A 24458-nucleotide genomic window follows, 5' to 3' on the forward strand; every position below is an offset into this window, starting at 1 on the left:
TGATTCTCGCTTTCGAACCTTACCCATATAATCCAATTTCCAATTATTTGATTTTGTTTTCAAATGAACGAGTTAAATAAAGTAATTTACACAATTTAGTAAATTTGATCAACCAATTTTAATTATTCATTTAAAAAGTACTTTAAAAGTGAGCCCAAACTTAAAAGCCCGAAGTATCTCCAGCCTTTATAAACAAGGCCCAATAAACAAACCCTAGCATTTCATATCCAGATATAAACCTCTATATCGCCTCTCTAGGGTTCCCCTTCCTAAATCTCACTTCACTCTCGTGCGTTTCTTGTATAACCAAACAAGCAAACCATGGCTGAGAGAGGCGGAGAACGCGGTGGATTCGGTAGGGGGTTTGGAGGCAGAGGAGGCCGAGGTGGAGACCGTGGCAGAGGCCGCCGTCGTGGTCCACGTCGGGATGCTGAAGAAGAAAAGTGGGTGCCCGTCACCAAGCTTGGTCGTCTCGTGAAAGACGGTAAGATTTCCAAACTCGAGGAAGTCTACCTTCACTCCCTACCAATCAAAGAACACCAGATCATTGATCAGATCCTCCCTTCACTCAAAGACGAGGTCATGAAAATCATGCCTGTCCAGAAGCAGACTCGTGCTGGACAACGAACTCGGTTCAAGGCTTTTGTGGTTGTTGGAGATGGTAACGGCCACGTCGGGTTGGGCGTTAAGTGTTCGAAGGAAGTTGCAACGGCGATTAGGGGTGCGATTATATTGGCGAAGTTGTCGGTGATTCCGGTGAGGAGAGGTTATTGGGGAAACAAGATTGGTAAGCCACATACCGTTCCGTGCAAGGTCACCGGTAAATGTGGTTCAGTTACCGTTCGATTGGTTCCGGCACCCCGTGGTGCAGGGATTGTGGCTGCTAGAGTTCCGAAGAAGGTCCTTCAGATGGCTGGTATCGATGATGTGTTTACATCTTCCCGTGGTTCTACCAAGACACTTGGAAACTTTGTCAAGGTTCAATTTCATTCATTTCCTTTTTCATCGATAACAACTTTCCCTAAATTTTTGTTCTTGATCAGTTATTATACTTGTACAATTGCTTTTGCTTCTGTATATACATCCTTTGTTTGATAACATCTTGTGTACATTAACATTCTAATTGTTATTACTAATGCGGTATTTGATTATACAGGCTACTTTTGATTGCCTTCTGAAGACTTATGGATTCTTGACTCCTGACTTCTGGAGGGAGACAAGATTCAGTAGATCTCCATTCCAAGAGTATACTGATTTGCTTGCAAAGCCCACCACAAAGGCAATTACTTATGTTGAAGATGTTGCTGCTGAAATTGCTGCTTGAAAATCATGGGGAGAGTATGTTTTGTCTTTAGAACGTTTTGATTATAGATTGTTACCAGTCGTTTTTAAACAATTTTATGTTTTGAGTTATGCTTGTTTTGGCTATGGTATGGTTGCACATTCATATTTTCTAATATTATGGTGGTTGATTGCTCTGTGAAACTGTTTAATAGTTCCATATCTCATGCTTCATCAATGAATTTTGGTCGTGATGGAATTTTTGAATATTCATGGTGCTCACTGCTTATTTAATTCTTTTCTTTTTGCATGGTTGAAATAACTGTATTTGTGTTATTTTGACAAACGTCAAAGCTCAGGCTATGTTCATTATGTTCTTACTTAGATATAGGATTAGGAATGAAAAATGTGATGAAATGTTGCAAAGTGAAGAAACTGTAAGTTCCATTGCAGAATGTACTTCTTTGTTTAGTTTGAGTCTTTGAGATACATTGAGCCTTTCTTTGTTTTATTTCTTATATGTTTGGTTGATGTTTATAAAGGTATGCACTTTTAAACTCAGCATTAAGTAAGTGAAGCTCATTTTCTTTATTTTTGCTCGACATTTCCGTTGATTTTATAATTAACAAGAGAAAAGTTCCACTTGTTTTACTTGAGAATAAGCTTGACAAGCTTCATTAAATAAGATAATAAGGTTATGAAATATGATCTTAAAAAGAAGTAACCTACACTATTCCATTAATAACCTATCAACATAACTTTTCAATTAAAATAAATCATCTTAAAAGTATATATATTCAATCGTTTAAACTTGCACGTTTCTATCCCTTGTTAGCCTTAACAGATATATTTTATTCCTTCTCAAACATGAAATTATATACTATTATTTTTAATTTATCTATTATTTATATTTTTTTCATTAATATTATTTTTATCTTTTAAAATAAAAATGGCCCCACCTAGGCCTTTGTCCATGTTCTAGATCTAGTTTTCAATTGAATACTTGTTTGGATTATCATCAGAGGAGATTGATTCATGAGCTTGTTTCAGTAAATACGACATAAGGTATTTCGGTTTTTCGTTTTTCTTTGTACTCAGATTTCAATCCTAGTTTCTTAGTGCAAGCATTAGATTTTGTTTACAAAACTGGTTTCAGATTTTTCGCTGGACATGAAGGTTTAGCAACCAGTCGACTAATTCGTTTTCTTGTTGTCATCATCTATTACAATGGTTTTCGATTGTTCTTTCTCATCATTTTTTACTTCGATGTTTGAAAATCACATTGATCAAGGAACTGTGGTTAGGAATTGATTTGTATTCCTGACCGTAAGATAAGTAACTTGAAGAAGATTGGAGCTTTCCATTTTGCATATGTTAAAGAGTTGACCCGTGAAGTATCAGGTTGAATCGGTGTCGGGAGTTGTGTGTTCATTACAGTTTCAATTTTTGGTTTATTTAGGTTACAGATTTTAGAAAATCGGTGTTGATTTCATTTAGGTTTGAGCTTTAGATTATGGATTTAGTATAGGTTTTAGGTTCTGGTTCTAGTATTAGATATGGTGGTTGTAAGAGGTGCAGTGGTGGTACCAACAGTTGTGGATTGTTTCAGAGAGAAAGAGCAAGATGAAGGAGGGATAAATTGAGGTGGGACCCACAAAAATTTAATATTTTTTAGAATAATTATACAATTAAATTAAAGGCAATATATATATATATATATATATATATATATATATATATATATATATATATATATATATATATATATATATATTAAGGGCAATATGACCATTTTATGTCTAAAGGGATCAGGTATCAACTGTGCAAGTATAAATCAAACGAGGAACGCTCCGAATTAATTTTAAAAAATAAGGACATAACGTGACTTTTGACACCTATATGAGAGATGATTCGTGTAATTTACTCTAAAAACAATTATCTATTATTCCACGTACACACCCGATTCAACCCAATATTTTACTCTTTTGCAACCGAGCTTAAACCAAACCAATTTGGAAGATGTAAACAACTTAATTTTTTTTCGTTTTTGAATGTTTTTCTTACAAGCTTAATCAAATCGTATTCTAGGGCATTTAAGTTATTCTCTTACAAACTCGTGCCCTATGAGCATATAATTGGATATGTATGCAATTTGTTTGGTAGAGTATTCAAAAGGCTATTCATCTTATGTGGTTATAATCTCATGAGTTATAATAGTGAATGTGTGTGTACTGTTCATCTTCAATAATTATATTATGAATGATGATACATGTAATCATAATATTATACATCATATATTTTTCCCAAACAAAACAAAAACATTTAAGAAATGCAAAACGAGCTTTTAGATTTTCAAATGTTGGTTCAACGTCTTCTTTACCAGCAGTCTCATGTTCAGTGAACAGCAAGGCATCCCACGAAGAGCATATGACATCAATGAGATAATAAGTCAACTTTTTTCCTTATTATTCACGAACTAACTCATCATTGGTGCTCGACCTGCCAAGACATCATCAAAAAGAGATCGTTGGAGGATGTTAATGTCATTGCACGAATATAGTGATCGGAAGAATGCATGTCATATTTATAAGTCCTATGATGCAACGACTTCTAAAATCCATGTTCTTCCCCAACATGGATTAGTCTGGCCAAATCATCTTGGTTGAGACTTCGAAGGTACCCTTCATAAAAACATGAAATGGTACCTTCTACAAACTTTGTAAGAACGTCCTTTGTTAAAGTCTCACTTATTTTCAAATACTCATCACGTGTATTTGTTGATGTCCTATATGTGAATACCCACATACCAACAACTTTGCGTTTAATAAAGATGATATCGACAACTCCGCGTTAAGAAAAATAATACTGAAAACTTTGCATTCAATAAAAGCATAATGAAAATATATTACAACTACTTGAAATACAAATACATAGTAAAATATCTCACAAAGATATTAAAAACATGAAAGAAAATACATAGTAAAATATCTTACAAATACATTAGTTTTCATAAAATTTCGACATTAGAAAACGTTTCATGTATTCTTCTTCAGACGACACGAGCTTCTTTTGTAGAAGTGTGTTCAAATGTTCTAGTTGCATCTTCATTAGCTTATTTTCTTCCATTTTTTGCTCATTTTGTTTTTTCATGACTTTTACTAAATTATCTCTACTAAGCCTCATTGTAGCAAGGAACTTAGAAAGGGTTAGAAATGAAGAGTTTGAGATTTGATATGAAGTATGTCAATATTATACTTTATTTATAGAGAAAAAAATTATGAATTTTAGTATTTAAAACACAATTGATTGAGATAATGTTAGATTTTTAAAGATAATATGTTTTATCCAAAAACTATATAACTAAATCTTCACTGAAAAACTCATGGAAAAAGTAATTGAGGTGATCTGTTGTGAGCTGAGATGGGAGGTGTGGCCTAGGCCACCAACATTAAAGAAGTTTTCTGTTTTTTTTTATTATTATTGAAAATATAGCGAGCGTTCGTCCAAAACCCCCCGAATAGGGTAGTCTTACATCACTATGAGAAAGACATGAGGGTTTAAATTGTCAAATATAATTTTATATTATTGAAGGCTAAATTACAAAAATGTTTCTCATGGTTTGGTTAAAATTATAGGTTTGGTTTGATCTTTGAAAAGTTATCAAGACCATCATTATGGTTTGAAGAAATTACACTAATGGTTGTCTGATTTAATTTTATTAGAAAACAACTCTTAGACAAATAACATCTACTATCATTTATATCTTTTGCTATTTTTATTATTATTTTCATTTATTCACTTTAATATTTATTAAAGGTCGATCATACCGTCTCTACCTCTCAGCCAACAAGTCCTTACAGTTATATTCTCATGCAATATTATCATTCTTACAAATCAACCACCTAGTACTACCACCTACCATTTTTTATCCTCTCACGTTAGTAAACACCTAACCACGCTCCAACTACCATCCACCACCATCTATTACTACCACTTGCCACCCACCACCATACTCTCCACAATTCATCATCAATTACGATTACACCAATCATCATCTCAATTCAAAATCACAAATCTTGTCCAAATTCACAAGTTGATAATAGATGCAAAATTTTTAAAAAAAATTATCTATTTTCAACGTTCAACTCCATATGTAGAAGATCGGTAATCAATAGAAAAATAAAACCGAAATTTTGACTATAGTAGAAACATCATCTTCATCTTTATTCCAATTCATAAAATCAAAAAGCTAAAGTACAACAAATGCAAAAGAAAAATAAATGGGTTGAGTTTTGGAAATGGTAGCAGGTGGTGGCTAAACTAGCGATAACAATCATTGAAGATGTATGTAGGAAGCATGTGGTGGTTGGAGTGGTAGAAAATGATGCGTTGTTGGATAATGTTGATGTGTGAGATGAAGTTGATGGAAATGATGTTAGAAGAATATGGTAGTTGTTGTACGAAGACAACTGATGATGGGTGTAGTGTGTAATGGCAACCAATGACAATGATGACGGTACAATGACAACATACGTATTTTTTGAAAACAATGTTCATTGGAGATTAGAGAGGTGTCCGTCTCCGAATGAGAAGAAGGAGACGGCGATGCATCACATCAGGGCGTTTAAGTTTTGAATGATATGTTAGCACTTAGGGCTTTTACTTATTTATTCATCAATTACATAATTTGTCATGCAACTTATATATTAAAAAATAAATAATATTGGTCTTTTACTTAAACTTAACTTCTGATTTTTAACAACATTAGCCAAAAGTATAATTGTTTGTAACCACAAAGACACAACCTATCTACTTCTCAAATGTTGGACCAAACCTATGATTTTGATCAAACCATAATGACCATTTTTATAATTTATTTTTCATGCAAGATACACATGTATTAAAGGTTGATTAAAAGAATAATTAATAAGAATAACTGAATGAGTAATATTATGGATTTCTGAAACAAAATTTTACTATAAAATCTAACTAAAATGAGTAGGCGCTTAAAGCAGTATTGTTTAAAATGACAAAAAGATAGTCATAAATCATAAATTTCCAAAATACTTTTTTATATACAACATTTATTATTCTATTGGTAAATCTATAACCTTCAATTGATGTTTAATACCTCAGACAGTTAATTAGTCTCTTTCAGTGAGTACTTGTTGTAGGTTAAAATTAAGGTATGTTGTTGTTTTGAGTTAAATATAAAACTATATTGTTGTTTATTGTTAGATGTATAAGGATGATGTTGCTTTGAGATAAAAGTATAAGTATATTGTTGTTTTGCGGTAAAAACAAAAATATGTTATAGTTTTCGGTTAAAAAGAAAATTATACTGTTGTTTTGGGTTAAAATAAAAGATATGTTTTTGGTTCATATATAATTATATTGTTGTTATTTTGGGTTGAAAAAACAAATATATAAATGTTTTGGGATATACATGTAAAATATATGTTGCTTTCTCTAGCTAACAGTGATTTTTTTTAGGTTAAAAATTAAAATATGTTTGGTGCTTTTGGTGTATAAGATAAAAATGCATTTTTGCTTTGTTTTTATATATCACATTGGAATTACCATACATAATGTTTAAGTAGATATGAAAAATAGATTTGTTATTTAACTGAAACTAGGGGTATTCTGTACTTTGTGATGGGCAGAACTAATCGTTTTACTGGTAAATGCAATGTATTTTGGAAGAAATATGGGTAGACGTAGATGCATGAATAACAACATACTCTCATCTACTATTTAATTATAGCATTATAATGTTACTCACATTTTTTTTCATTATATCAATAGCATCCAAAATAAAAGCCAACTTTTATTGCTATAATAGATAAATTTTTGTCAAATTTACATGGCATAATAAGTAAAGAGAAATTGAACGTGTGATGTTGTAGTTAATTAGATTTATAAAAACATGAAGATAATAGGAAAGATTTTCATAGGATGCAAAAAATTACACAAAATTTAATAGAAGAAATGAAATTAAACAAAAAGGTGTTACAAGTGATATATAAGACTATAAGAGCTTTCAAAAAGGAATATGATCACTACAAGAATAAGGAACTAGCAGGGGCGGCTCAACCAATTTAGAGGCTCGAAGCAAATCAAAATTTTGAGGCCCTTTGGTATTTACTATATTTAGTTTTATAAACCCTGATTCAATGGTAATGTACTACACATCTAGTTCCTAACATTATTCAATGGTAATGTATTACACATTTAGTTCAAAGATAGATGTTCCTTCATAGAACAAGAAGAAAATCATGTTTACACCATATTATTGAAATTGGAACATATTGCCATACAAACTAGACTACTAGAGCATCCAAAAAAATTATAGTCACATCATAATTCATAAATGAAAAAAAATTAATCACTATTTAATATTAACCGTAATTGATAATCTTTTAATCTAATAATCAGATTTAGATATTCATAATTCAGATAATGGAACTGGAACTGTGGAAGGTTAGAAAATTGATATACAATTATACATATAACATATATCAACATAAGCCTAATAGACTAATGGAGAAATAAGAATCAACAATGGAGGCTCGGATTATCAGAGAAAGAAGTCAAGAAGAACATACCGTTTCACTGTTTCAGACTTTCGGTTCATATCTTCTTGTCTTCTTGACCACAGTTGACAGCCTTGAAGTTTTCAGTGAGGTAGAAGAAGAATCGAAAATCAACTAATTAAGAATGAAGAGTCGATCAATATTCAATGGATATTACAGATTGTTGATGGTCGCTTCTTCTGATATGGAGAATTAGAGAAAGATAAGTAGAGAAGGAAGATCGGAAGAAGAAGAGGAGTCGGCATGCTTGGTTGAAGTTTTCTTCTGTGGTGTGTGCGAATACCGAATGGAGAATCGTTAATGGATATTTGGGTTAAATGGGGCCCCTTAGAATTAGGGGCCCTAAGCCCTTGCTTAATTTTTAATGAAGTAAAGTCGGCCTTGCTATAGAGACGAGATCTATAGAGACGACAAATGTCGTCGTTATAGACGCCCTACAGAGACGACATGTCGTCTCCATAGAGTTTAGAATATTTTTTTGGCGTTTGCTACTACAGCGATCTGAACATGTAAAGCGGGTAAAAAAGGCGCGTTTTGGGGAAGATTATAGGGACGACTTGTCGTCCCCACAACTTTCTATGCCTTAAATCAGCAGACAATCTTCTTCGTTTCATTCACACACACTCAATTATCTGTCTATGTCTCTCTCACTTAAGATCAGAGATTCTCCCCTCCTTAATTTCGACCATTATCTTCTTCTTTGGCGACTTCCTCACCTCCCACTCCATGCGAATCTTCGTCCTCTCTCCGTAGATTCTCATGCTAATTGTCGAAAACCACCATCGGCTCAACAACCACGATTAGTTTCAACATCGACGAGTCTGACTATCGCCTTCCTTTTCACATCCGTTTACCAATTCTATCGAATACAAGCCCTAATCCGGTTACCAGGTTAGTAAGTCTCTGTTTGAAACTGTAATTGTGGTGTATGTTAGCAATTATGTGTTTGAAACTGTAATTGGGATATAGGTTAACGATGATGACGACGAACAAACTCAAATTCAATACAGATTTGTTTTCAATATTGCTCTGTACGTTTTCTTTGGCGGAAGCAAGGTTATTGTAGGCGAAATATTATTGTTAAATCTCATCTTTGTTTTTACAAATCTCAATGACTTTGTGATCTAAACAAAGTGAGCCGGATTCCTGTGGATTTATTGTATGTACAACTTATGATAAGTTACATTTCACTAGAAGAGAAAGTTAAGCTGGATGAATTTAGCACAAGAAATTTTTAATTGAGCGTTTTGTTCGTTTTTGCTTATAGAAAATTTTGGATGCTTTTTATTTTCTTTGCAGGAGGTAGGGCTAGGGTGTTCATGTACCAAAAGGTACATCCATAAGCAAGAAAACAAATGTCCAATGTCCCTGCTTTCATTTATGTAGGAATTTAACTGGGGATATTGCTTGCAAGAGTATGCCAAAAGAGTGGTATAGTTCATCATTATCTTCATATTTTTTTTATATTTTGATCGTTAGTAAGAACTACTAAATAGGATAAATCGAGTACCTTCTCATATGAGTTGATAAGCATGCCACTCCAAAGTGTAATTGTTTCACTAATCTTGATTTTGACTTTTTTGTGCAATTCAGAATGAGGAGGCATCAGTAGATGATTTGATAGATTTTTGGAACAAATTGTTGCTTTTTCACATGAAGGTATAAGACTCTGATTTTTTTCATCTTTTCCTTTCTTTTGGCAACAACTTTTCACATGAGGATCTTCCCTTAAAATGCAGTAACATCCATCAAGACCAAGTGGGAGGGTGCAACTTGCAAATGAGTCTGCTGAAACATCAGCATTCTCCCCATTGATTGGAAGAAAAATGAGAACCAGATGGCCTGATGACAACAATTTTTATGACTCTGTTATAACAGATTACAACCTCATTGAGGTAATTTGATCTTGCTTGCAGCTCCACCTCCAAATTTTATGCTAAAAAAATATCTTGATATGGCTTTTAGGGTTGACATGCACCAGTTTATGATATTAGTACAGCTAATGAGACATGGGAGTGGGTTAATCTTGTAGAGGTAAGTGGAGGAAATTAAAATCTAGGTCCTAAATAAAATGTTTAAAAATATTGTTTGATAATTGATACTTGATGCAGATATCAGCAGAGGATATACAATGGGAAGGGGAGGATCCTGGGATTCCTCATAAAGGGGGTTATGTTGGATCAGGTCCAGGTGGAGGTGGAGGTGGAGGTGGAGGGTTGCCTAAAAGTTAAGCAGCAACACTAATAAAAGAAGGGCCTAGACAATATTCAGCACACTGATATTCTAATAAAAGAGGTCAATTGCAGATAACTCATTGTATTCTATTTACAAGAAATGAATTTTAACACAGATTATAACTCATGTCATGTGCGTGCAACACAGGTTGAGAGGGTATTTGGGTCTACTTTTGAAGCATGTGGACAACAAAAATTATAAAAGAGCATGTATGTACTTAACAAGTTCAGCAAGGTAAACTACCAAGTTTAAATGAATCATTTTCTATACATCATGTCATCTATTTGTTGTTTGAAACTTGGAGTTTCAGTTTCATAAATCATTTTTCTATACATGTGTACTTGGTTTGCATTTCATGGTCATTGGAAAGTATAATCTGATAGAAAGAGTTTATTATATATGCTTTGTACTTGGTTTGTATGTTTCAGGTGTGAATGTGGTTATGCAATTTAGTTTTCTTGAACACACCACACCCTTTGGATACTTTGAGAGACTAGTACGCGTATCATATTGTATGAACTCTTAAACAATTCAAAATTATTTTGTATGTTTTGGTAAACAATTGTATAAGATATTCAAATGTTTTGATATTATTGTATGATATTTTAAAGCTTTTAGTTAAATTTAGTGTTTTTACTCTTTTGTGATTGAGAAAACTAGAAAAATAAACCAAAAATAGGAGCTGAATGTAAATTCTGTACAATATCTATGGAGATGACATTTTGTTGCTATATATCTAGCTATGGGGACGACATGTCGTCCCTGTAGATCCAGCAATATAGATGACAACCAGGAACCAACAACGACGAAATCTCGTCTCTAAAAGGTACCTATGGCGACGATATATATAACGATGCCAAAAACAATCTATTGCGACGGGGCTATAGCGATAAAGAGCTATAGGGACGACTTGTCGTCACAACTACCTATAGGGACGACTTTCTAAGTTATAGAGACGACATTTTTCGTCCCTATAAGTCCCATTTCTTGTAGTGGATCCCACATTGCTTACTGAATAAACATAATAAATGTTATGTGGTTTATAAAATGATGGAGAAAAAGGAGATTCATAACGTAACGTAAAAATAAATACATTTAGTGTAATTTAGTTTCATATAACACTACACTAATCATTTATGTAACGATCAACCTTGGAGGTATTAATTTAATTAATTTCTTGCATTGTATTTAGGCTATGATTAGGAGTTTGCATCTTGGATTGGTTTGGGCTCCCTTTTTAATTGGGCCGAGGTGTAAGCAGCCCATAAGCTGTACGCAGGGCGTAACCCCTTGTACGTTGGGCGTAATGCTTAAATGAAGCGCGGGGAGGAGGAGCGTACGCGCATCGTACCTTATGGTACGCCCAGCGTACGCGACCAGGTGGCAAACCCTAATTTTAAGGGTTGAGACGTATTTAAACCCCATTATAGCCTCCCACTTGGCCTCCTCACTTATCATTAACCCCAGAGAAACCCTAGTTCGTCCCCTTGCTCTTTGCTTGTGTGTGTTTGATCTTTGAGATTATTTTGTGAAGAAGGATAAGAAGAGGAGTGGTAGAAGAAGAACTTGAGTATCTTGAGCTCAAGGATCTGGGATTATCTCTTCATTTGGCATCCAAAAGAGGTATAAAGCACTGAACTTTCTTCTTCATATGCTAGATCTATAGTTATGGAAGTTTTGTTACATTTTGGGCCCAAAGGTTGCACCTTTATCATAGAGATCCATTTTTGAGCTTGGGATCTCCATCCTCTGGGCTCAAAGCACCTCTTTAGCAATAAAGTTTTGATCTTGGAGGGTTGCATGTGTCCATGCAAGAGATCTAGCCATTTCTATGGAGTAAGGACATTACTTTTTGAGATTTGATCCTTTGTGAGTCATCCAAGCTATCATGTAAGGACAGAGAATAAGTCGTGGATCTGAAATTATAGCTTCTGAATCGATGGAATAAGCTCTTAATGGAAACTTGGCTTTTCAAGGCTGTACGATGGGCGTACGAGGAGGTACGCACGACATACCAACCAACAGCCAGTACGCTCAACGTACATAGAGGTACGCCCCGCGTACCTGGTCAGTTTGGGCTTCGAGCATTTGGGCCTCGGTGTGGGCTGTGCTTTGGACTTAGAGCCTTTTGGGCCGATGGGGCCATCTGAAGTTAATGCTTATAGGCCAAGTATGGGTGTGGGCCTAGTGTAAGGCCCAATAAAGAGAATTGGGCCCAATGTGAAAAATTCGGCCATTAGTGGACCTTTAGTGGGCCATTGGAGGACTTAGGAGGAATTAAGGGTTTGGGCCATGTTTGTGACCCACACCATAGTAGGGGTAAAATGGTCATTTTACCTATAGAGGAATCCCTATTCTGATTAAGTGTTTTTATATGTCTATGATAGCCAGGAAGCAGCCGGAGCAGTAGTCAGGGGTTCCCTCTTCAGGTATTCAACAGTTAGCATTGCGAGGTGAGTTTCCTTCCAGTAGGAACGGGTCTAAGGCCACAATGCCGTCCCGTTTAGCTAGCAGTAGTTTCTAGACTTTGGTCCGATGCAGTAGTTAGTATGTTTGATGCCTTTGTGGCACAGACAGGATTTATGTGTTATGTGTTCCGGGCTACGACCCGATGCAGTATACAGTTTATGTGTTCATGCTAGTTGATATGTTTATACTATGCTACTTTATGCTCAGTCAGTTTCCGGACTTCGGTCCGATGCAGGGAACAAGGTCCTAGTCAGTTCCAGATTTCGGTCCGATGAAGTTAGTTCTGGACTTCGGTCCGATGCAGTTGGTTCCGGACTTCGGTCCGATGGAGGGGACAAGATCCTAGTCAGTTCCAGACTTCGGTCCGATGCAGTTTTTGGACTCTGGTCCGACGCAGAGAGCAAGGCCCTGGTTAGTTCCGGACGTCGGTCCGATACAGTTTTCGGACTTTGGTCCGATGCAGTGGGCAAGGCCCAGTACGTGTTTACATGTTATTGTATGGTATGTGGTAGTTTGGGGGAGCCCACTAACCTTCGTGCTTACAGTTTTAATTTTGGTTTCAGGTACTTCCGCAAGTAAAGGGAAGAGCTCGAGATGATAGCATCGCACACACCACAGCTTCAGTCTTTGTCCTGGGAGTTTGTTTTGATTCATAGTTTGATTTGATACAGTTGTTTCACGACATTTTATTATGAGTTGAGATATTTGATGTTTGATTTTATGATATGACGTTAAGTATGTGATTTTTATTATATTTAAAACAAAAAATTTTGGGTCGTATTTTTGGATGTTACAATTTAGTTTAGGTTTCCAAGTATCACATACCATTTAGGTCTCATTTTTCATATATAGCAAATTACTTTCCTTTTATCGTTTCATTTTATTTAGCTATATGTTTCATTTCTCATAACTATGTAATGACTAAATTATTCTAGTCATTCTAATACCATTTTGAATCAATTTCAATATTTATATATGATTTAGAAAAGCAAAATGCTCATTCTAATACCATTTTGAATCAATTTCAATAGTTATATATGCTTTAGAAAAGCAAAATGCTCATTTTGGACATTTTTCCCCTTCGTCCTGATTTTACGACATATTCCAAGTATAATAGATTCTTGTGTTTATACAATGTTATGTAATCCAATAATGTAAAATTATGTTTAATATATATATATATATATATATATATATATATATGTTCACCACTTTTTGATTATTTTCTCATTTAGGCATTCTAGTTTGCCGAAAATATGTTTTCTCATATTTTAGCATGCCCTATTAGTAACTTTATGTTCCTAGCATGTTTTCAAAGCAATACAAATACTTTCATTTTGTTTTTTTTATTCTATTTAATGTGAAATTCTAAATTTCAAAAAATGTCTCTATATCTAAGTCTTTTTTATGCTTTATATAGTTGTACAATACAACAATTTGAAACACAAATTGTTGTGTATGGAGAAAAACTATTGTGTACGAATCAATTCTTTTTTAATATATTCTTCTGTTTTTGATTCCAAAATTACTAAATTCACTCTTAACCCTAACATGCCACATTTCCACTTTGGTAGCTAGTAGCAAGTAAGTATCTTAGGTGACGTTTGGCTTGTAGAATATTTCTGAAGGAATTTGAAAATATCAATGAACTGGAATTTGTTATGAATTGGAATTCAATTCCATATTCTGTTTAATTGACATGAAATGAAATTGAAATTTAGTTCCGTATTCTATATGATTTGTAGACATATGAGACGAATTTGATTTCAAAAAAATAAAATAAAGGAATTTCCCTTTTTTGATTTATTTTACTTTGTTCCATATTCTATATGGTTTGTAGACATATGGGCGGTGTTGATGATGGATAGTGGTGGCAATGGTGGTGGTGGTGGGTGGTGGCAGAGGTGAGGTCGGTTGCGACGGTGGTGGTGACTGTTGAGTCTTTTTTTTAGTTAAGTAAAATTTTATTTTTCTCAACCAGAACTTATTATATTTTGGCTAAAATTTATATCTCATATTTTATTAACTTATTCTAACCTATTTCTATTTAATTTGTATTAAAATATCAAATACGTCAAAAATTCAACAAAAGTCGACTAATTTCTTTTTTTGACAACAGCAAAAGTTAGCCAGTATCCAACTATAAATTGTCATAACTTTTACATACAATCTTCAAATAAGTTGAAATAAGTTGTTGCACCTTCATTTCATTCCCAACAACATTTTTTGGCCGAAGAAATAATTGATTTGGTTATGTATAACTCAAGTTATGTAGCCCTAAAGATGGCGTCACACCCCCGGCCGCCAGTGGAAACGCTGGGCTGTGCGACGTTAGAATGTTGGATCACAGATTATTGAACATACATTGAACAATACAAAACAACATAAAACATAAAGCTTAGGGTTGTGTGACATTAGAGTGTTGATTACAGATTATCAATCTTTAACACCCTGTTTCGAATCGTTTCATAATTCGGGACCGTGAATTGAAGACCATTTATCATAAGGATTAGGGACTTTGGGAAAGAGACTTAGTTCCCTTTGAGTGTGGATAATGTAGATTAGATGATCATGGAGTTCAGTTTGTGTTTTGGAGTCCAAGGGTATATCGGTAAAGTGACAGTTCAGGACTTTAATGAATTTTGGATTTTAGTTCGGAAAGCTTTATGGCAAAGGGAAGTTGATAGAAGTGTAGAGCTTCTCATTACCTTTCCATGGATATAAATATCGTCGAAATCAGAGTTGAAACGAAGAAGTTATGGTTGTTTGAAGTTGGAAAGGATTTTGCGGAAAACTAATCTCACAACATGAGCATTTGTAGCCCACGATGTGAGAAGTAATTAAATGGAAATGCTAATTTAAACTGTGCTCATGACGTGAGCACAATGGGGCTCACGAAATGATAACTTTGCAGCCCAAGACCACTGGTTTTTAGGATTTTCAACATATATGAAGGTTAGTTCTGTGCTTTTGGGGCATTTTATGAGCATCCATCATATCTAGATCATCTTGATAGAAACCCTAGCCCCCCTTTCACCATTTTGAGCCTCCCTTCTCATTTTTCATCTATTTATGAAAATTTTGGTGCTTTGAAGAAGAAGAAGATGTTCTTGGTGCTTAGATCCAACAATCAAGTTCCAACACTACCTTAAAGATCATACCTTGGACCATGGTAAGTCCTCAAGTTCCAAACTTTATGTGTTATTCATCTAAGATCTAGAATTTTATGCCTTTTTCTTCATGTTAGATGTAACATCCTGTTTCAAATCGTCTATGATTAGGGTTCATGGGCTGCAACCCGGGCATGAGGAAGTCTCAGGGTTGTGACGAGTTGCTAGAAGTGTAGGGAATCTCGTCACCTTTCCGTGGATATGAGGTTCAATGAAAACAGAGTTATATCGAGGAAGCAATGGAAGTTTGAAGTTTTAGCAGGATAAGTCCCTTACTCGAGAAAGGTGGCAGCTGAGTACTCTGGGCGTACGTGTGTGTACGCTTAGCGTACTCATCCACGTGATTTTTAAGCGGAGCCACCTATTGCGTTGGGCGTACCAGAGGGTACGCTGGGCGTACTAGGCACAAAGTGAAAACCCTAATTTTGGGTGTGTCCTTATTTAAAGGATATGATGGCCTCATTCCTAGCCAACATTCTTAGTCAACAACCCTCTTAAACCCTAAACCTTCGTTCATAGAGCTTGTGAGTGCATTTGAGAGCCTTTGGGTGATTTTTGTGTGTTCTTGGAGTGAAGAAGAAGCTTTGGAGAAGAAGGAGTGAGAGTCCAGGCCCTTGGATCTGATCATATCTGTGTTGGGAGCTTCATATAGAGGTATAAAGCTTCAAGCTTTCTCACTCTTTTGTTTTGTGGATCATAGTAGAGTATTTTAGGGTTTTTGTCCCCAAAGTTAGAGACTTTATGAGTTATTGAGCTCCAGAGACTATGATCAACCCCTTTGAGTGTATTTAGTGGTGTTGTGTCATAAAAATCAAGACTTGGACGTTGGGATCAAGCCATGCATGAGATATGAGCATTTTGAGCTAAAAAAGCGAGAGTTTTGTGTGTTTGTGGCCTTATAGGCCATGCAAAGGCTTAAAGTCACTGACTTTATGGAGTAAGAGCTATTAGGGAGTCCATATCTGTGATATGAGCCAAGGTCTTAACTGATTAAGACCAAATGAGTAGAATGAGTGAATCTGGGAAGTATGCTGAGCGTAATTCCAATACGCCCCACGTACTGACCCAATGTCCCCGATGACCAATCAGGATTCGTGAGTATGTTGAGCGTACCAAGAAAGGTACGCCCCGTGTAACCTCATTGTGGACTTTTGGGCTAAGTCTCATTTTGGGCCTTGGTGGGCCTAATGGGTTTTAGGTTATTGATGGGCTGGTTAGACCATCTCCAACCCACCCCCATTTTTTCCCCAAAAAATGGAGTAAAAAATGGGGTAAATAGTGTTTCATCTCCAACCCTACTCCATTTTTTACCCCATTTTTAACCCCAAAAAGTATATTCCAAGTATATTCTATTATTTCAACTTAGATAGATTGTCAAACACACCCTCTACTAATTTAGTTTTAACAAATAAAAATAAATTTTATATTTTTGATTAATTAATAGAATTTATTATATTTCATAATATTATAAATATTAAACATTATATTTAAATTAAATCTAATAGATAAAATAAACTACAAATGTATAAATATATAAAATTAGGGACTAAACCCGACAACTGAAACTTCATCCCCATATTTGGAGATATGAATAGTATCACCCCATATATGGGGTAATACTATTCCTATCTCCAAATAAGGGGATAAATGGGGTAGGGTCGGAGAAGAATGGGGAGAAAATAGAGGAAAAAATGGCATTTGGGGGTGGGTTGGAGATGCCTAAAACAAACACAACAAGTTTGATGGACTAATATGACATTTTCCCTTAAAACAATTACATAAATGTTTTTATGTAGAAAAAAATGATTGAAATAGTCCTTATAAAATTTGCTAGGTGCCTATGTTTGAGAAAACTATAAACATGATCTCTATATAAAAATATATCTAATGGTTTATATGAGAAAAAAAATTTAAAATGATTAATTTCAAAATCATAGGATGGTTCATGTGTTGATAAAATTATATAAATGGTCCTTATAAACCTATCTTGATGGTTTTTATGTGAAAATTATGTTTTATCTAGCTGTCTTTATTTTTGAGAAAATTATAAAAATGGTCCCTAAAAACTATCTATTTTGTACTTATGTTAGATAAATTTACAAAATGATCCCAATAATAGCAAAATTACAGAAAACGTCCATGTTTTAGACACAACTGAAGTGACTATATGTAAGATTACGTTAAATAAATTGTCATTGTATAATAAAAATATTGGAGAAATGGTCATTGTAATATCATAATTATAGGACCCTATATAATATTGAAATTATAGAATTGCTCATGTGTAAAAAAATTACATTAATTATAATTGTTCCGGTGTAATAATGATGTAACAGCTGGACTCTTGGAGGTATTTAAATTAATGCATTTTGGATTTTGGGCGGTACCATGTCGTGGTAAAGGAATCCTATGACGTGGTGATGGTAGATGTGTCACGGATTTTAAATAACCGTCGCGACGTGGCAGCCTATAGCTACGACGTGGCAGTTGTTTAATGAGAAACCCTAATATCTGGGGTTTGCGCCCTATTTAAGGGATTGCCCACCCTTAGCCTTCATCACACTCTACCAGCATCCAAGCAAACCCTAACCTCCATTGTTGCTCTTTAAGATTTATGTGTTGATTTTTAGGATTAGAAGAAGAAGGACGTGACTCCTGGACTTGGATTCATCAAACAAATATTCTCACCATCTTAACATGCATCTTCTAGACTCTTGTAAGTCCCCAAGCTCCAAGCTTTTTGATTATAGAGTGCTAGATCTTGTATTTTGTCCCATTTTCTTTTTAATCTTGTTAGATGGGATGGAGAGATTGCATAAAGGTAGCAACTTTGTGAGTCTTTGGATCATTTGGAGTAGTTCATGGTTTGGATATGAAGTTTGGTGGTTGGTTTGTGCCATGCATAAAATTTTGGTCATAAAATCCCATTTTGACCTAATTTGAGTCCAAGACTTGCATTGGACATGTCAGTCTAAAAAACATCAACCTTTATGATGGTTTTCGTGTTATAAGCTCTTCTGGAGCAAATGAGCTTGAGACTTAAGGGATTAAGTGCTTCTTGATTAAGTCCTTGCCATTTTTAGCCTTTTTTGATCTAAGACTTGAGATCTAGACCTCTTGGTGGATTTCAAGGGATAAAGGTGAAAAATTTACCAATTTGGACATTAGAAATGATCAGATTTGGACTTTAGAACCTTTTGAATTGGAAGATTCGACTTAGCTCATTAGGATGTTTTGGATCCAGTTCCTACGGTGTGGGGACTGGGGAAACGAGTCTGTTTTGTCGTTTGAAGGCCATAGTGTTGCAAGTATGGCCACAAAGTGGTGGGGGAAACACATCTGTTTTGTCGTTTGAAGGTCACGATGTGCCCAAGGATGGCCACGACGTGGGGAGTCAGCCTTGATCGTTGACTTTGACTTTGATTTGACTAAGTTTGACCTAGGGGTATTCTGAATTATAGTTGAGTTTGGTCAATTGTCATTGAATAGATGTCCGGTTGAGCTAATTTTCGGAGCAAAGTCACGTTCATCTTTTTTCGTCTGTCTATGAGGTGAGTCTTCTTACTACCTTAGTGGGTCGAAGGTACCAAGGCGACCCATGTAGTGTATGAGTAGAATGTACGTTATTGTATGACTTTGACTGATGTGATTGCATGATTTATGTATGAAGCTAATCTGGGCATGGATTCACTATGGACTCGGGGTTAATACGGACCCAAGGATTGATACGAACCCAACAAACCTAATTGTTGTTATTTGGGGTTGACACGCATCTGGGGGTTGATGCAGACCCGACACAACCACGGGCTGTTATACTATGTGTTTGATGTATGTGGTATTTTGGGGAAGCTCACTAAGCTTTGTGCTTACAATTATGTTTTTAGTTTCAACTACTCCTGGTACAAAAGGGAAGGGCCCGACATGATCGCAGTGCATCCACCCAAGCTCTGCATTTTCTCTACGATTTAGATCTGCACTATGATGATTTCTCTCATCCGACATACTTGTTTGGGTTTGTTATGAACACTTGATGATTTTCAATTAAATTAAAAATGGAAATTTTATCTATGTTTTTGGGACGTTACAGACGAAATGATTAAAATGATCCTTTTGTAAAAGAACAACACAATAATGGTCCGGAGTGGGCAGATGTGTAAACAAGACGAGGCAACTCATGGGAAACTCGAGCCCAACTTGAAAAATACTCAAAATCGACTCGACTTTAATTGAGCTCAAGCTACTCAAGTACCTTAATGAGCCGAGCTCGAGTAGTAAAATACCCGGCTCATAAAGCTCACGAGCTGAATCGAGTATTTATAATATTACATTTTTACCCTTTAACATTTCAAAGCTTTTAGCTTTTAGGCATCGGTTAAGAAGTAAGGACTTAAATTGTATTTCAAAACTTTTGAGAATGTTTCTTTTTGGTGTTTTAGATGTATGTAAAATGCAATGAAATAGATGTATGATGTTATATTGACATGCATTAAATGATTTATTTTGAATTTTTTTTGTTATTTTGAACAATGTAAAAGCATGTGAAATGTTATTAATTTTTTATGCTCTTAACTTTTTTTTTAAATTTTAGTCGAGTCGAACCGAGCTCGATAGTATCGAGTATTTCATGAGTCGAGTTTGAGCTTCAAATTTAGGCTCGATGCAAGTTCGAGTCGAACTTCGAGCTCGAGTATTTTAGGTGAGTCAAGCTTCGAGCTTGACAGTACTTGACTCGTTTACACCCCTACGAGTGGGGTTTGATTATTTTTGAACAATGGTGGTGGTGGACTATGGGAGATGAAGAATGTATATTGTGAGATTGAGTTTTTCTTAAAAGTGGGGTGTTTGTGATTTTATATCACTAATGCTATTTAAGTGTAATGGGGTTAATTTGTTGATCAATGTCACTTTGACAATTATTGAACAAATAAGTATGGTGTGAAGTGCATGTTTGTTTAATTTTGTCTTTGTTGAAAGTATACTGCTATTTAGGGGCGAAGCCCCTAAACCGACGGGGGTCCGGGGGCAGTGCCCCTGGGAGCAGGGTCCAAGGGGCGGCAGCCCCTGGCGGGGGTCCGGGGGCAGTGCCCCTGGAAGAGAGAATGTTTTGATGTCATGTGGCAATTTTAAGACAAGAAGTTTTTTCTGTTATATGGTCATATCCGAATCTGTGGTTGGTACACTTCTTCTTCATAACATCAAAACATTCTTTCTTCTGTTTTCTCTCAATTCTGAGTCTTATCCGATTAAAGATTGGGAGTACCACCCAAATACTTTAATCTAAAAGTGAAAACCACAATTCTCAGAATTTCCAAGCTTTTTCTATACCCCAATTCTAACATAGGGTAGTGTTGGTGACTAGCTAGAGATGAAGTAGTTTTAGCCGGGGTGGTGGCCAATCGACGAGTTGAACGGTGGGCGTGAGGTAGTGTGAGACGTGCTCCACTTATTTAATAACTTCAATATAAATACAAGAAGAAAAGACACAAATAAAAAAACGACAAAACAAAAATAATCTTAATTTTATTATTTTTTTTTCTTTTTTTTTTTGAAAGACAAATATATATATATATATATATATATATATATATATATATATATATATATATATATATATATATATACACCTTAAAAAGCATTTACAAGATTTTGCTAAATTTTAACAGGTATAACTCTTAAAGGCATCGTATACAACAAGGTTATGCATTGCAGAAAAAATCAATCTTATCTGGTCTGAATCAGTCAAAATAGCTTATTGAAATTTGATTGGCCGTGGATGCAAGGATTAAGGGAATTGGTTTATTGAAATTTTACTTTATCTTCTCTAACTTCCTATGCGTGATTTGAGGAGAGTAGATTAAGGAATTTGAAAAATCATTTATCATCCCTTATATCAGCCGCCCTTCTTCGACAACTATTTACATTCTCCAATTTATCTATGCTCTCTCTCTCTCTCTCTCTCTCTCTCTCTCTAAATAAATACTATCATTGAAGCTCTGCTTGCTAAACCATTTTCACTAATTCTCCACCGAACAACTACCAATACTGCTTTGCCACTATCACCACAACGTACATCTGCCATTCTATTTGGCACCACGGGTAGGTGTAGTTTAAAAACTAACCTTACACTCTCCCTCTTTATCTAGCAAACCTTGTAACCATCTTTTTCTGCTAACATTTTAAAATGATTGCGAAGTTTTAATGGATCAGTTTCTTTTTACTTCCATAGATTGTGGTTTTGTTTCATAGGTTTTAGTTTTTGGTTTCACAGGTTCCATTTTTTGTTCTTTCTGGGGAAAAAGAGTGACATCTGCACGGTTCGAAATCTAAATAACGATGTTAGGTCAAATTAAATACTTGAACACCCTATTCTGATTTTCCATCAATTCTCACTAATCCACTATCTTTCATATATTTATTCAAAATATGTTCTCTTGTATAACTTTTTTATATCATGATTGGCTAGGATATTTGACTTTGAGGGTGTCCATTTCAATCTTCAACTTCAGCCTAACAATAAAAGGTGACTTTTCTAACACCGACTGATTTGGCAAGGGTAGTCAAAACGGTTGAACTTTTATTTCAATAATACAAAGCTGGATGACATTTATTACTTTGGTTTTATGCATGTGAAAATCAAGATAAAGCAGATGAATGAAGTGATGGTGACGATGAAGCAGGGTGACAATGGAGAAAGTAGACATTTTTTCATTTGAAACTTACAAGAAACAATAATATGGTTAGCACTGTGAATCTGTGATCCAATGCAACTCTTTCATCTGTTCCATTTAACTCGAAGAATTATGGTCTCACTACTTAATTTATAAAACTAAATTTGAATTTAACCGTCGTTTGTTTTCATTGTGTTATGACATAATTTAAAATTTGAAATTGCATTTCTTTAGACTATATTCATTCACCTAGAGCATGGAAAGGGTAGTATTACGAGGCAAAATCAGCACAACGCGAAGCTGGTGTGTAACGACCCAATTTTCACGTCCAAAATTTTCATTTTTAAATCAATACTTTGGAAAACAATTGTGAATAAACATCGTTTGATCCTATCATTTCATAAACATATTTCGTGTCTGAAAACTAGAACATAAAAACAACCATAATGTCAGAGTACAAAATCCCAGAAAACTCATGGTGCGGAAAACAATGTGCGTGTATGATGTGCCGCTACCGCGCCGGCTCCTTCTCCTTCGAAGAAGAGGTATCTGAAAACAAAACTGTAAACTGTAAGCACGAAGCTTAGTGAGTTCCCCCATCGTACCCCACACCATACAATCACATAACATACAAATACTGTCAGACATATCTGGGTGCCCGACCTACCCCTTCGGTCCTTTCGACCGGCTACTGCCTAGCATATCTGGGTGCTGGCCTCCCCTTCGGTCCTTTCGACCGGATACCGCCTAGCATATCTGGGTGCTGGCCTCCCCTTCGGTCCTTTCGACTGGTAACTGGGGACTATTTCACCCCTACTACTACCACATAATATCATATCACACATATCATAATATGGCTAGCATGGATGGGTACTAAACTACCCCTTCGGTCCTATCGACCGGTAACCGGGGACTATTTCACCCCTACTACTACCACTATCACAGAACATCATAACATACTAGCACATAAACATATCAAGTAGTAGCAAACCTAGATGAATATCACAAAGACAATCATCTAACATACAACTCCTACTGATGGGCTGACATTGTGGCCGTAGACCCACTGCTATTGGAAGGTAACTCACCTCAAAAAGTAGATGCTGAAAGTCTGCTTGCTAGACGACTGACTGTTGTACCGGTAATCCTTCGGCTATAAATCCATAAACATAGATTAGTCACTCCTAAATACCCTTAGGTCAAATGACTGACCTACCCCTGGTCCAAGGTCAACTCCTTGGTCAAAGTCAATTTCCAGTTGACTGGACTCGCCGAGTCATGGCACAGACTCGCCGAGTCCCTCTCCTACTTGTTGGATTAGTGTCTAAGTCCATAACTATTTTGGTATGTACTTAACCCAATTATGAGCATGGTCCTTTTGGGTTGCCTTCACCGTGGCAATATGTAGGATGAATTAAGGAGAGAAAGGTTTAAATATGATTTATTAATATATTATGAGAATAATATATTAAAGGAGAAATCATATTGTTTAATTAATATTGGTCAAGAATTAATTAAGAATTAATTTTGTGGCTAAAAGAGATTAATTAAATTTAGGGGACTGGACTATAATTATTGGATAATTGAGTTATTGGGCTAAGGAATGCTAAAGGAACAAGGGGTGAACGAAATTATGATGGGAGCCCATCATATTTTCGTCCATGGCCTTATCCAGAAGGTTCCATGGGCTGCTTAGAGTTTAAGCTGTCCATTAGGGTTTTGACTGAAACCCTAGCAGCCCACACAAGTATATAAAGGACCCCTTAGGCCCCAAAAACGCATACAACTGATTCTCTAGGGTTTCTAGTCATTTTTTAGCAACCTCCTTTCTTCTCCTCTTCATCCAAGTTGCATAAGGTGTTTGTGACTCCATTAGAGGTGCAACACTTGAGGCACTAAGCTTTCTAAAGCCAATCCAAGCAAGGAATTGATTGTTATTGCTATATAACAATCAAAGGTAATTCTCTAAACCCTAATTTAGTTTATAATATGTTAGATCTAAGTTTATTAGTCTTGGATTCATTGCATGTACAATAGAGAAA

The 24458-nt window shown here is 35.4% G+C and overlaps 1 protein-coding gene across 1 annotated transcript; it reads left to right on the forward strand.

Annotated features, from left to right (window-relative positions):
- The first annotated feature begins 248 nt into the window (after positions 1-248).
- On the forward strand, positions 249-1485 carry LOC145066147 (Ribosomal protein S5 family protein). The gene is made up of 2 exons (XM_079013334.1): positions 249-978; positions 1157-1485. The coding sequence occupies exons 1-2, from the start codon at positions 322-324 to the stop codon at positions 1322-1324; spliced, it is 825 nt and encodes a 274-aa protein (XP_078869460.1). The 5' UTR covers positions 249-321; the 3' UTR covers positions 1325-1485.
- The last annotated feature ends 22973 nt before the right edge of the window (positions 1486-24458 follow it).

Source organism: Lactuca serriola, chromosome 8, assembly GCF_051521515.1.
Source record: "Lactuca serriola cultivar US96UC23 chromosome 8, Lser_US96UC23_V15, whole genome shotgun sequence".
In the NCBI taxonomy this organism is placed as follows: domain Eukaryota; kingdom Viridiplantae; phylum Streptophyta; class Magnoliopsida; order Asterales; family Asteraceae; genus Lactuca; species Lactuca serriola.

Excerpts from the sequence above, each read along its gene's own strand:
- LOC145066147 (XM_079013334.1), top strand. The coding sequence starts at position 322 with ATGGCTGAGAGAGGCGGAGAACGCGGTGGATTCGGTAGGGGGTTTGGA. Across the intron at positions 979-1,156 it reads CACTTGGAAACTTTGTCAAG|GCTACTTTTGATTGCCTTCT; the intron begins GTTCAATTTCAT and ends TTGATTATACAG.